The sequence below is a fragment of the Vicugna pacos genome, chromosome 6 (genome assembly GCF_048564905.1).
Source record: "Vicugna pacos chromosome 6, VicPac4, whole genome shotgun sequence".
In the NCBI taxonomy this organism is placed as follows: Eukaryota; Metazoa; Chordata; class Mammalia; order Artiodactyla; family Camelidae; genus Vicugna; species Vicugna pacos.
The window spans coordinates 9,387,127-9,402,750 of record NC_132992.1 but is presented as its reverse complement, the minus strand read 5'-3'; the positions used below and the strand labels follow the sequence as shown (position 1 = coordinate 9,402,750).

Here is a 15,624-nt window from a genome sequence, read left to right as displayed (position 1 = left end):
ATTCTCTGTACTCTACCTGTTCATTGTCCCTCCCGCCCCTGCCCTGCCACCTCTGATCTGTTTGTTGTCTCCATAGTTTTCCCTTTTCCAGAATGTTAAATAGTTGAAACTATACAAAATGTAGCCTTTTCAGATTGGCTTCTTTCATTTAATAATACGCATTTAAGTTCCCCCCATGTCTTTTCATGGCTTGATAGCTCCCTTTTTAGGACTGAATAATACTCCATTGTCTGGATATACAACAGTTTATTTATCAGTTCACCTCCGGAAGGACATCTTGATTGCTTCCAAATTTTGTCAGTTATGATTAACACTCTGTAAACATCTGTGTACAGGTTCCTAAACTTTTAAAGCTGAAAAATATTCCATTGTATGTATGCCACATTTCATTTATACATTCATCTGTCAGTGCATACTTAGGTTGCTTCCACCTTTTGGCTATTATGAATAATGCTGCCATGAACACATGTCTGCAAATATCTGTTCTTCAAGTCTGTGTTTTCTTTTAGGTATATACCCAGAAGTGAGATTGCTAGATCCTATGGTAATTCTATGTTAACTTTTTGAGGAATTGCCACACCCTTTTCCACAGCTGCTGTACCATTTTATGTTCCCATCACCAGTGCTCAAGAGTTCCAGTTTTTCAAAGTTCTTAACAACACCTGTTATTTTGTTTCTTTAATAATAACCACCCTAATGGGTGTGAATTGGTATCTCGAATTTTTGACTTATACTTCCCTAATTGTCAGTGAAATCTTGAGCATTTTTTCATGTGTGTATCTTCTTTAAAGAGATGACTATTCAACTCCTTTGATAATTTTTAGTTGGGTTATTTGTTTTTTTGTTCTTGCATTCCACGAGATCTTTATATATTCTTCGTACCAATTGCTTATCAGATATGTGATTTGCAAATATTTTCCTCTGTTCCATGGGTTGCTTTTTCACTCTGTTGATACTGTTCTTTCTTGCTAATGAAGTTTTCACACTATTCATATTATGTAACAAAGTATATTATCCTTATTATCTAGCTATAGGTAGTGGTCATTATAAAGCATTTGGATAATAGGAGAGAGTATTCTGTCAGGGTCTTGATTTAATACTCTTTTTTAAAAAAAATTTTTATTGAAGTATAGTCAGTTTACAATGTGTCAATTTCTGGTGTACATAAATGCTTCAGTCATACATGAACATACATATATTTGTTTTCATATTCTTTTTCACCGTAAGTTACTACAAGATATTGAACATAGTTCCCTGTGCTACAGAGTATGAACTTGTTGTTTATCTGTTTTATATATATTAGTATCTGCAAATCTTGAACTCTCAGTTTAATCCCTTCGCACCTCTTTCCCCCTCCAGTAATCATAAGTTTGTTTTCTATGTCTGTGAGTCTGCTTCTGTTTTGTAAATAAGTTTGTCTTTTTTTTTAAGATTCCACATATAAGTGATATATGGTATTTTTCTTTCTCTTTCTGGCTTACTTTGCTTAGAATGACAGTCTCCAGGTCCATCCATGTTGCTGCAAATGATATTATTTTATTATTTTTTATGGCTGAGTAGTATTCCGTTATAGAAATATATCACAGCTTCTTTATCTAGTCATCTGTTGATAGACATTTAGGTTGTTCTCATGTGTTGGCTATTGTAAATAGTGCTGCTATGAACATTGGGGTGCATGTATCTGATTTAATATTCTTAAGCTGGCACAAAGTAAAATACATAGCAGTGAAAGGGAATTAAAATTTTAAAACATTCCCTAAGTAATATCCCTATGGTACAAATATTAATCTTCCATTGAATTATATGAAAAAAGATAAACCATGAACATTTCTAGTTGATTTTCTGAAAATCTCTAAAACTTTTATAGAAGAATGCAAAGTTATCTTATGGTTTTCTTTTATCATCTTGTTCCTTTAGAATTCTGTAAAATTAATTACCATTTTCATTTATAAAATTAAAAAATTGTGTTTATCTTTTAAAAAGTGTGTATACTTATCATTGATAGTGAAGGTTTATACCAATAATGACTGTTTCTAAACTATATCACAATTTAGGGGTAGAGTTCCTGAAAGTTGTATTGGTAGTCTTAATGAGTTTTTACTGCCTCTTATTAACCTAATACCCTCACATAAGCTTAATTTATCATGTAAATTGCCAAATCCTAATCCCAGTTTTTAATTTTGAAAATTAGACTTTTTAGCTATTGTGCTTTTTTCTTGCAAGATTTACTGCTCATTGTTTATTCTGAACTGATACCAGGAGTAATTGATATGTTGCTATTATGACATAGCAATAAAATGGTTGGATCAAACCAGTACAAAGAGGGACAAGTGTTACGGTTTCAGTATTGAATAATGTATAATATCAAGCTATTCATAATGTGGCCAAGGAGATAGATATATCTAGTACATACCTGCCTCATTTGTAAATTTGATTAGCCAATAGTTTTTACAGAAATAAAAGACTAGATTGTGATTTTAGCAAATAGCAAATTGTTCAGAATATTCTTTACTGATCCTTTGTGTTTTGTTGCTTTTTTAGTTAAAAAATGTAGTATTTGTGTTTATTTCTTTACATGACCTTCCTCCTCCTCTTTTTCTCAGTTCAAAATAGAGCATGTATTTATACTTCCTTGGTGGGAACATCTCAGGTAATATGGGATGTTAATTTTGCATTTAATGACTGCATGACATGATAACTCAGAGAACAGTTGCTCGTGTACAAACACATAGACCATACGATACACCACCTCTCTCCCTTACCCCCTCACTGCTTCAGTTGGGCAGACACAGTTCACTAAAAGCCAGAGCAGAGTTAACCATAAAGGCTTCATTATTTTGGTTTTGAGGTATAAACTGATGGAAAAGAAACTGAGTTTAGTGAATTATGCCAAGAATCACTTCTTTGTAAATTCACTTCTGGATTCCAGTTCTCAGAATTTATCTGTTCTTTTGGCAAGTTTTTGTTGCCTCTCAGGACCTCCATTACCAAGCCCCAGAGGATGACTTGGTAATTAAGGATTAGGAGTCTAAAACAGTTTTTTTTTTTTTCTTCAGCATATAAAGACTGTTTCCTCAGAGATCCAACTCAGCACAACTCCTGGGAGACATGGGCTTCTGGAACAACCCCAGATTTTTTTCTTTTTCTTTTTTTCTTTTTTTAACAGTTTTTATTGATTTATAATCATTTTACAGTGTTGTGTCAAGTTCCAGTGTAGAGCATAATTTTTCAGTTATATATGAACATACATATATTCATTGTCACATTTTTTTTCACTGTGAGCTACCATAGGATCTTGTATATATTTCCCTGTGCTATACAGTATAATCTTGTTTATCTGTTCTACATTTTGAAATCCCAGTCTGTCCCTTCCCACCCACCACCAGATTTTTTCAATGATGTGTTTCTTTTGATGTGAATCAAAAGAGGGGTCCATAGTTATCAGAAATCTTGATACTTTCCCTCTTGACTTTTTTTTAAATTGAAATATAATTGATTTACAATGTTGTGTTAATTTCAGGTGTGCAGCAAATTGATTCACTTATACATATATATATTCTTTTTCAGAGTCTTTTCCATTATAAATTAAAAGATATTGAATATAGTTCCCTGTGCTATATAATAGGTCCTTGTTGTTTATCTGTTTTATATATAGTAGTGTGTATCTGTTAATCCAAACTCCTAATTAATCCCTTCTCCACCTTTCCCCTTTGATAGCCATAAGTTTGTTTTCTGTGTCTGTGTCTATTTCTGTTTTGTAAATAAGTTTGTTTGTATCTTTTTTTTTAGATTCCATGTATAAATGATATCGTATCTTTTGCTGACTTCCTTTCTTTAGGTCTGTTCATGTTGCTGCAGATAGCATAATTACATTCTTTTTTATGGCTGAATAATATTCCACTGTGTATATATAGCATCTTATTTATCCATTCATCTGTTGATGGACATTTAGGTTACTTCCATGTCTTGCCTACTGTAATAGTGCTTCTATGAACATTGGGGTGCAAGTATCTTTGCAAATTAAGAGTTTTCATCTTTTCTGGATATATGCCCAGGAATGGGATTGCTGGATCGTGTAGTAACTGTTTTTAGTTTTTAAAGGAACCTTCATACTATTCTTCATAGTGGCTGTGCCAGTTTACATTCCCACCAGCAATGTAGGAGGGTCCCCCCTCTTGACTTTTTGGCAATGTCTTTATTGAGAAATAATTCACATACCACACCATTCTCCCTTTTTAAGTGTACAGTTCATTGGTTTTTAGAATATTTGCAGGGTTAAAAAACCATCAACCACAGTCAATTTTAAAAAATTTTCAGTTCACCAAAGCTAAATCCTATATTCTTTGGCCATCACACCTCAGTCATCCTGTTATCCCTATCCCTAGACAGTACTAATCTACTTTTTATTTCTGTGGAGTTGCCTATTCTGGACTTTTTAAGTAAACAGAATCTTAAAATACGTGGTCTTTTGTGACTTTTTAAAACTTAGTGTAGTATTTTTGAGGTTCGTATCATGTAACATGAATCAGTACTTCATTTATTTTGATTACTGAGTATTAGTCTGTTATCGATTTATTTACTCATCATTTGATAGACATTTGTTTGTTTACACTTTTTGGCTCTTGTAACTAGCTAATGGTGCTATGAATAGAATGTAGTAACTCTGTATTTAATCTTTTGAGGAACTACCAAACTACTTTTCCAAAGTGTGTATACCATTTTACATTCCCATCAGCAATGTATGAGCGTTTCAATTTCTTTACATCCTTGCCAACCCTTTTTACTATCTGTATTTTTTATTATAGCCATCCTAGTGGGACCTGCTTGAATCTTAAATCACGTGCACCTGTGCCTTATCATTGTGACTTGTTTTTTCTTGCATTTAGTTATGATGATCCTTGTCTGATTGGCTACCTCTTGTAATTTGCTCACTTCTTTGCCCATATGTTCACCTATCTTATTATTCCTCCTTTGCTGCTGCTCCACACAGGGCTGATCTTGGATACAACACCTCTTGCCTTTGTAAATAAGACTAATAGAAGATAGTACTTCTGATAGTTTCATATAGAAATAAGCTGTTAGATTTTTTAAATTGCTGTTGTCTGTTCTGATAATAGTCATATACTAAAATACAGTGGGAGGCCTGTGAGGTTGTATATTTCTGTAACTGTCATTTGTGGAAAAGGGAAAAACTTGCTACTAAATATCTTTTTTTCGTCTCTTTTTAGACAGTGGTTTACAAAGTGCATAAGTACAAACTAATCCATGGTGTTAGAAGTTAGGATAGTGATTATAGCTCTTGGTGGATGGAGTAACTGGAAGGGGATTTCTGAAGTGCGAGTTATCTTATGTTTCTCAATCTTGGAGCTATTAACATGAATGTTTTCACTTTATGAGAATTCATCAAGCTATAAACTCAGAATATATATGTGTTTCACTTCAATAAAAATTTAAAATTGTTAATATCATTTAAATCATTTTCAGCACTAGTGAAAGTCTTCATTTGTCACATTAACTACATTTTAAATGAATGTGTTCCATTTTAAGTCATGATATTTACTACCTTACAGTATCACCATTTCATATGTACATTGCATTGATGTAGATACTTTAATTTCAAGTCCCCTTGTTCAGCAGCTCGTAATTTCAGAGATTAATGATTTAGCTATTTAGATTAGCTGTAGGAAGTTTGATTTTTGTTTTCTGCTGTGTTGCTTTAACTGAGTGATCTTCAGGAACTCACAGTCTTGGCTCTAGTCTTCCTGTATAAATCTAAAACTTTCTGAAATGCAGTAGTAGTGCCTACTGTCAATTGGTGAGTTCAGATTCTCATTAGAGAAAAGAGTAGTTTGAAGGAAAGAACCATGAAAGAGTAGTTATATTTATACTAGTTCATTGTTTATAGTAATCCATCTAACATAGTAACCATTTAGATGTACAGAAAACTATTTAATGTAATTATCACTTTAAAATGTGATACCAGGAGAAAAACATTGTTGACTAATCAAAGTCTTCTGAATTCTAACCATTTTGTTTGCTTTTACTATTCTAGGTTTTGAAGAGATTATTGGATTTTGACCAAATATGTTGCTGAAGTTAGGAAGATACACAGTAGAATCAGCTTTTGGTTAATAGAAAGAAGTTTTTACGCAGGCCTATGTTCTGTGATCTTTACTGTATTTCTAAAAATTGGATATATGGGTAACAGCTATCAGAGAAAAAATGTTTCCAAGAATGTTAAATGACTTGTTATAGTCATTATATTCTGGTGAAGAAAAGGCATTTCTGCCCTAATATAAAGATATTTTCAGTGGACTCTGAGAACTCTTTAAATAGTATAAGAAAAGCCACATTAACAATCTTCTTAATATCCAATTGTGTCTTCTAGGCCTTCCTTACAGTTTCCCATGTCTCAATGGACTCCTGGATATAATAAGCTCTATACCTTAGAAGTGGATATGAAGAGTGAGATTCCTTCTGACGCGCCAGAGACACAGGAGAGTCTGAAAGGGATCCTCTTGCATCCAGAGCCCATTGGGGCAGCCAGAAGTTTTCCTGCAGGAGTTGAGATGATTAATAGTAAAGTGGGGAATGAATTCTCTCATTTGTGTGATGATTCTCAAAAACAAGAGAAGGACATGAATGGTAACCAACAAGAACAAGAAAAAAGTGTTGTGAGGAAAAAACGCAAAAGCCAGCAGGCTGGCCCTTCATACATGCAAAATTGTGCTAAAGAGAACCAGGGAATATTAGGATTGAGGCAACACCTAGAAACACCAAGTGATGAAGATAATGATTCCTCCTTTAGTGATTGTCTTTCTTCTCCTTCATCTAGTCTGCATTTTGGAGATTCTGATACTGTGACTTCAGATGAGGATAAAGAAGTCTCTGTAAGACATTCCCAGGCAATTTTGAGTGCTAAAAGTAGAACTCATGGTGCACGGTCCCAAAAGTGGCCTCGGACTGAGACAGAATCTGTTTCGGGATTGTTAATGAAAAGACCCTGTTTTCATAGCAGTTCATTAAGGAGACTTCCATGCAGAAAGAGATTTGTAAAAAACAATTCCTCACAGAGGACACAGAAACAAAAAGAGAGGATATTAATGCAGAGGAAAAAACGAGAAGTATTAGCCCGAAGAAAATATGCATTGCTCCCCAGTTCTAGTAGTTCCAGTGACAATGACCTCAGCAGTGAATCCTCTTCCAGCTCATCAACTGAAGGAGAAGAAGATTTGTTTGTTTCTGCCAGTGAAAACCACCAAAACAATCCAACTGTTCCCTCAGGTAAAAACTGTGTTTCTAAAGTTTAGTAAAGGATGGAAGCTATTGCATTGTTTGTGCTAATCTTCTACACTTTATGATTTCATTGTATTTAGAAGGAATATGAGGTTCTATTAACTTATGTTTAAGCCTGATAAGTAATTACCAACTATAGTATTAAACCATGGCCCCAATTCTAAGATACACATTTTTAAATTTTTTAAATAGAAAATTTATAATTTTTTCTGATAAAAATAAAGCAAGAGGGTTTATGATTTTTTTAAAAGAAAATTTCATTTTATATATATTAGATTATGTTTTGTGAGTTGCTGATTTATGGTACAGCTTTTTTTTTTTTCTTTTAGTTTTTTTTTTTGTATGTTGAACTTTTATGAGTACTTTTTCAGGTAGCTCTGTAATGGATTTCTTTCACATTCATATACAGTAAGAACAATTTAATCACTAAAAAAGACATTTATTTTTCCTTTAAGTACTTTATTATTGTTTATGATTCCCTTGTCATGTTCCTTATAATTGAAAAATAATTTCAGGTATTTGAGAGGTAACTTTCATTCTAATACTAGAACACAAACTTTTAGTCCTGACAGTGTCCAGTCGAGCATATGATTAATCAGTTAAAATTGAATTGATAGATGATTAGCTTGAGTGCATCCCCCACCGCAGTAAAAGTTCCATTAACTAGAATAAGTTTATGTACAATCTCTGAAGTATAAGTATGTTCTATATCTACTGTTTTTACAGTTTGTTGTAATTTAAAGTAAGTTGAAGTGAACATTGAGGAGTGAACTCTGAACTGAGGGAAGAGATTAATTTCTTGTGAAAGTATAAGGAAAATGAGGGGTGGAGCGTTCTAACATCATGGTTTTCAATACTGACACAGAGTTTTCCCACTCTTTGCCTGATGTCCTCCCTGTTTTATGCCATTTCTCCCTCCCTCTCTTCCTTTCCCAAGATTCTGTTCCCTCTTACATGTTTATTTTTCTATTCCTGCCAGAACCCTGAAACTAGTAACTTTGTTCTTAATTTTCATCTTAGCTGTGTTTAGTTTAGTTCATTTTTTTAAAATCCTATCCAAATATTTGTTTTTAAAAGGGTTCATTGAGATCACCTACAACTGGGAAGAGGTTACAGCAACAATACTTTATACAGTTTCTTGAGAAAGAGGGAGATGAGAATAAGAATTGTCTTGCTTAACTGTCACATTTCACATCTTTCTTAGGTAATTAGAATGTGAAGACTGTAGTTTGGGGAGAGGGAGCAGCGGAGCCCAATTTCTGCTTGAAATTAGTGAGGCAGGATGGTTGATGATCGTAAAGCAGAAGTTCCAAGGAACTGTTATTTGTAGGAGGCATGTGAGAATAAACATAGGCCAGTATCAGTGTCTTTTCCTGGGAAGAAAGGAGCTCATATATCAAGCATTCAAGATAAATGCAAACTCTGTAATTCATTTTTAAATCTTGTTTATACTTATTGTAGCATGTGGGTTTTGGGTTTTTTTTTTTTTTAACTCTTTCTTAGAAGGATTACATTGTTTCAACTGCATGATTTTCAGATATTACCAGTAACTGTCTCTGGAAACACAAATCCAGAAGTTGAAGCCAGGTACTCCTCATGTTTTCTGGTTTCTAGACCAATGTTCTGTTTTAAACTAGTTTTTGTTTTATTTTTAATAATGATTTAATAATAATAATCACTTGGCATGAAATTTTAAAACTATCAAGAAAGCATAAAATAAAAAATGAAAGTTTACCTCCTCTTCTTAGGTCCCAGTCTAACTACCCAGAAGTAATCAGCAGTTTCTTTTTCTTATCTCCTTCAGAAAATGTGAAAGTATATGTAAAGGTAAATAGATAATGTGGGCTTAAAAAAATATCAGTATGTATAATTATCTCATTTAAAACAACAGTTGCATAGTATCCCTTTTGTAGGATGTTTCATAGTTTATTCAGCCAGCTGTTGTTGATGAATATTTGCTGCATTGAACAGCCTTGTACATGTATTTTTGCACATTTGTTAAGGAATAATTTTTAAAAGTGTATGAAAAGATATATTCAGTTAAAAATTTGCTAGCTATTGTTACCAGAATGCCCTCCAAGAAGTTTGCCTCAAGTTCCTTTACCACCCAATAGTGGATGATGTGATGATAAAAATACCTAGCATTTATTGGGTATTTAGTAGTCTTGGTAACGTTCTGAGTGTATATATTCTCATTTAATCATCCTCTCTTATGAGGTGAATTCAGTCATCATCACTCTCTCATCACAGACAAAGCATTTAGGAAATCATTTTTAAATTATTTGTATTCAAAATAAACTGAAATATTGATGGAACTTAGCTATATTGTCAACTCTCTGTGCTCTCAAAAAATTGACTTCCTTTGATGCTTAAGAGATAGGGTTTTCTTCTAGATATATTTTTAGTGCTGGCTTTCTGACTCCAAGTCCAGTATGTTTTAGTGTGTGTTAGGAATTAGGAGAGGGTTGGAATATCTCAAATTTTAATTAGATCTATTTACTAAACTTTAATAATATGATTTGTATGGATGGATATTATTTGGTACTGTTGGGACAACTTTTCATACACTATCCATCAGCACTTATTTGCTATTGCTGTAGTGAACTGATGGAAAGAATATTCTACATGTGAAGTATTTTATTGTACATTCAAACTCTAAGGCAAAACAGTTGTAGGTAATTAATGAGTTTAATCAAATCAGCTAAGAATGAGTTATTTTAAGCCAGTACTTTAAATCATATAATCAACATTAGTTTATCTGTTGTAATCAGTAGTTTGACTCTTGCTACTATTTGACTCTTGCTTCACATTACTGTCTTTTAAATTTATTTGAGTTCTCTGTTTAAGCCTAGAAAGTCAAAATGATATATGAACTGAGTTGTTGGACTTTGAGTTATTCCCATTTGCCAGTTAGGTTGAGAATTCATGCATCATGTTTTGTTCCTGATAACATTTGCCAAGAACTTCAGATGTTTTAAAATAACCTTAATAGAAGCTACATTTGAGAGTGATCTATTCAGTGTACCTTATCTGAACTTCACTTACATTTTCCTTTTATAGTGCTATAACCTTGGGTTTCCCAATTAATTATGCATGTAAGGACCTCCTTATTTATTAACTTGTAAGTTAAGTATTTATAGGTTATATTTCCTCCAGACATGAAGGAAATATAAATACTACATATGCCCCCAAATAAGAGAACCAGAATATGTAAGTCCTGTTTTCTTATTGAGGAGAAAAAAAAGTTTTGACTATGTTGAATGTACACTTTTAGGGCTGTAAAATAGGTGTCTTAAGACTAAATTACTAATTTATTTGCATATATAAAGTATTGAATAAATGTTAATTTAGAAATATTGCCTGTTAGTACTCACATTTCCTGGTAAGTTTCTTTTCACACAGTTAGGCGTATCAGTGACTTGGTAATTGCTGGAACCACATTTTAAGTCATTAAACAGTTTTCAACATCATATTATCCTCATCTTCTTTGTCTGAGATATAGCACTTGCTGAGTCCATGAGTAATGCTATTACTGGAAAATTTATACCAAGCTACAGATATCATTTTCCTTATATGTGACTGGAAAATCCTATTTCACAGGGTTTTTTGTTTTGTTTTATGTCTAATAGCTGTATGTTTTATTTACAGCTTTAAAAAATATGTATCCAACAGCTATGTATTTATATTTTCCTAGTACTCTAGTACTGACTTAAGTGTTTTACAAGTTTTCTTAAGATGGTGATCAACCCTTGAAATTGTAAAGTCCTAACATTAGGAATTATATCTAAATTTGTGAATATTTCTTTTCTTCATTTTCCAAAAATAATGTTGATAGAGTTTTTGTTGTTACTATTTTATTATTTTTACATGGGAATTTTCACACATAAAAATACATAGACATACAGTGAACTCCCACATATTCCTAATCTAACTTCAGTTTTCAACATTTTGCCATTCTTATTTTGTCTGTTACCCCTCACTTTTTTTTTCTGGAAAATTTCAGAACAGTTTCTAGACATCATACATTTAATTTTTTTTAAGAGGCAGTAAGAAGTAACAATATAATATCTAACAGTTACATACAACAGCCTTATAAAGTTGGTGCTATTAATATGTCCATCTTACAGATGCAGAAATTGAGGCCCAGACTGGTTAAGTGTCTTGCACAAGATACTTGCATGGAACTGGGATTTTAACCCAGGCAGCTCAACCCCCAGGCCTATGCTCTTAACCATTAATAATATTAATGAAAATGCCAATGAACTTGTCATGCATACTAAGGGTTCCAGATCCTTCTTTTCAGGGTTTCTCCATTTTTATTCCATAAACAATGTGTGTATCACCTCTCAGGCTTAATTTGTTTTATATACTACATATTTCCTGCAAATTGGTAGATTTTGTATATGTCATCTAATAGTCTTTGCCTTTGAGTCTTCGGGATAGAATTCTAGGGGGGATTGTTGAGTAAAAAAGTAAAAGCTTATGTTAACTTTTAAAAAAGACCAAATTTCTCTGTTGGCGTTGTAACCATTTGGGGTCCATCAGCAACGTAAGAAAGTGCCTATTTTCCCAAAGCCTTTCCAACAGAACTTGTCAGATTTTGATTTTTTGATCCATCTGATAGGTAAGAAGTAATATGTCGGTATATTTTGGTTTTTATTTTTTGTAAGTACTGTTACATGTCTTTTCATATGTTAAAGATTATTTGCATTTCTTTTCTTGTGATCAATATGTTTTTATCATTTGCCTGTTTTTCTATCAGAATGTTGGTCTTCATTCTTCCATCCATTTTTAGAAGCTTTTTATATAATAGAGATACACATCTTTGTAACACATTTTCCTCAAACTTGTCATTCGTTTTTTGATTCTGCAGTACTTTTTTACCATGCTAAAATTGGGGGGAGGGTGGAAACATTTATTGACTTTTACTGTTTCTAGATTTTTAAGTCATAATTAGGAAAGTTTTTCCCCACTCCAAGTTTATAAGAGAATTAACTCATTTTCCCCTAGCCCTTGTGTTTACTTTTTTTTTTCACTTTTAAAACACGAATCTGGTTGATATTTGTCTTCATGTACAGTGTGAAGAATGGATCCTTTTTTTTTAAAGTGGGTATTCAATTATCCTGAAACAAATCATTAAAAATGTTTCTTTTTCCTATTGACTTGAATTGCCACCTTTGTCATATGTTAAATTTCCATAGGCATTTATTTGATTGATTTATGAAACTTTCATACTGTTCCACTGTTTTAATTTTAGACTCTTTCATATTTGCCTGGTTATACCTGCCTGCTTGTTCTTCAAAGTGACCTTATAGTCAACTTTTTATCTGAGAGTCATAGTTGGGGAGAGATGCATAATACTTTTATTGTGATTGCATTCGTAAGCTAAATAAAGGTGAACAGACATCTTTAAGATTTGGGCTATTCCTATTCCAGAATATGGAATGTCTTTTCATTTACTGAAATCTAGTTTTGAATCTTGCAGGGAATGTTGTACAGTGTTTTGTTTTCTAAACGGCTTTATTAAGGTATAATTTACCATAAAATTCTTCCATTTTTAAGTGTACAACTCAGTAATTTTTGGTTATTTTAGAGATGTACAATCATAACCACAATACATTTTTAGGACATTTCAGTTAATCTCCAAAGATTCTCTCCTGCTTGTTTACAATTAATCCCTGTCCTACACTCACTTCCTCACACAACCTCTAATCTGTTGCTGTCTCTATGGACTTACTTTTTCTGGACATTTCATATAAATGAAATCATATACTGTGTAGTCTTCTGTGTCTGACTGCTTTCATTTAGCATAATGCTTTTGAGATTCATCCATATCACCCCAGGTATCAGTAATTAGTTTCTATTTATTTTATTATGTAGTTCTTTTATAGTACTCCATTGTATGGATATGCCACATTTTGTTTTCCCATGTTTTTAGGTGACAGATGTTTAATTGTTTCTAGTATTTGGCTATTGTGAATAATGCTGTAATGAACATATGAGTACAAGCTCTTTGTGTCTATGTATGTTTTCATTTCTGTTGAATAGATACCCAACAGAGGAGTCCCAAAGAAGAGTCAAAGCTGTTACAACTTCAGTACCTTTGTGACCACAGTGGCAAAGGCAACTGGTAGCAAGAAGATGCTTTTGATAGCAACTAGTTCCAGCTTGTTGAGTAGCTAGGGCATTGTGATGTACTTTGTGTAAAGAGTCTGAGTTTGGAATTGAAATTAGTTTGCTTGACAAGTTAAACTTTCTAAGTTTCAGTTTCTTGATGCAGTTAGACTTGCAGAATAGTATACATGGGACAAAGTCTATGCTCACACGTTGAATGCTATTCTTATTGACATCATGCCAGACTTAAGGCACAGAGGGACTAGGATAGTCAATGACTTTTTTTTGAGTTCATGAAGAACTCTGTCAGAGAAGCCATTGTTTTTGTTACCATTGTTAAACTGCCCAAGCTGTTACATTTTATTTTTCTCATGATGTATTAAAAAGTGAAAAAAAACATAAGTAATCTTAAAGAAATAGTTAAATCACGTGCAGGTCCCATCACTCTAATGTCTTAGCTGCACTCAACTTTCTCATTCTTTAATATTTGTAAATGTAAAAACGTGAAAATGAAATTGGCCCAATAAGAAGTGACCTATTCTCTTGAATTTTTAAAGCTGTATTAAAGTTAACCTCATAATTTTAGGAATATTTCCTTTAAATTTTGTTTTAAATGATTATCATTCTAGAGATGCTAAAATCATGCCTATTGTGATTATTATTTAGTCCATGACTTTTATATATTATGTTCAAATTACGCTTATAAAGGTTCTTTTTAGAGAAATGATGTTTAAGCAGGATAACAGTGCCTAGGTGAGTTATTTATATAACTTTTAGATATGCAATCTCTATGTTTATAAAAATTTATATAAATTGAATTTTAATGTATTAGCAAAGGTAGCTTTGTATCATTTATTGTTGGAACTTCAAATTATTACATTTATATTTGACTTAACTGTGTAAAAGGTATTTAATGTTAGGTGATTTTTTTCAGGCTTGTAAAGAAACTTTATGTACAAATACTGGGGGGGAAATCACTATTAAAGTTGATACATAGATGTAGCTTTTCTCCATGTAAAATGGTAATGTCCTGGTAAAATGGTGGATTAAAATAAGGGATATCTTTTTAAAAATCCATGATGTTTTATTTTTATGTACAGTGCTTTTTAGTTTTAAATGTATTGATTCCCTGTGTTCTCTTACCTTAAACTGCATTATGTACCTGATTATGAAGCAAGATTAGAAAAATAATTTGAAAATTGAATTGTGAATATTATTTTAAATAGCCACTTGAGTGCTGCTATTTTATTTTTCTCTGCCTATAATAAATTTATGCTGTTAAAAATACATTCAACCATAACATTATCGTCTCTATAATCTTTAGAACCTAAAAACTACTTTTAAAATTTGTACCTCATAATTTTTAATCTTGACTTTTTCCTACTTAATTGATAGAACAATTTGCAAATATTCTAAAATAGAAATATTATGACGTATTTAAAAAATAATAATTTCTCCAATCAGATCATCTTTGATTGCCTCTATGATTTACTAATGACTGCTTTGTTATCCTCTTTGGAATATCAGAGTATGTTATAGATTTTTGTCATGGGCTTGTATCTCCTCTAGATACTGGCCAGCTTTTGAAGTAGTGCAGATACTTGATGATGCAGAGAGGAATTAGAGTTGAATTCCAGGTTGTCTAGGAATGGTGCCTCGGGTGAAGGAATGTAGACTCTGTAAATTCCACAGTGAGGAGAGAGTTGAGCCATTTGTTGTCATTGTGGTAAGCCAAGAGCTCTGTAAGAGTTGGATAAAAATAAACAATATCAATGGAATACCAGCATACTAGTAGAAAATATAAGGGAAAAGGGAGCTTATTTATAAGAGCAACTAAGAGAATAAAGTGTTTTAAGAATAATCTCAATAGGAGTATATTGGCTTCTATGAAGAAAATTATGTAACTTTGGAGAGAGTTACATTTATAATCAAACCAAACCCTTCGATTTTTCTAGAGGTTTATAAAAGAACATTGTTAGATGGTAAGATACGGTCTTGGATTAAAAAAAAATATATATATATATATATATATATATATATATAAAATAGAGATATCAGGGCTTCATTTTTGTTGCTTAATGCCAACTAAATCCAAATCTCAAGAATTTTTCTTTCCCCTTGATTTTATAATCCTAATTATTTTATCAGAATAATTAGGAAAACCTGAATCTGCTAAATATCAAAATAGAATTATTCTAGTCTTTTCAACAAATG

General features: G+C 32.3%; 1 protein-coding gene across 17 annotated transcripts in view; it reads left to right on the top strand.

Moving 5' to 3' along the window:
• Nucleotides 1–15,624, top strand: part of RNF111 (ring finger protein 111) — a 101,692-nt gene that overhangs the window by 52,983 nt on the left and 33,085 nt on the right. For all 17 annotated transcript variants that reach the window (XM_072962331.1, XM_031672719.2, XM_031672724.2 and 14 more), the window contains one exon: nt 6,389–7,284. In XM_072962331.1, the coding sequence (XP_072818432.1) occupies nt 6,389–7,284 (896 nt within the window). The remainder of the gene's footprint in view (nt 1–6,388; nt 7,285–15,624) is intronic.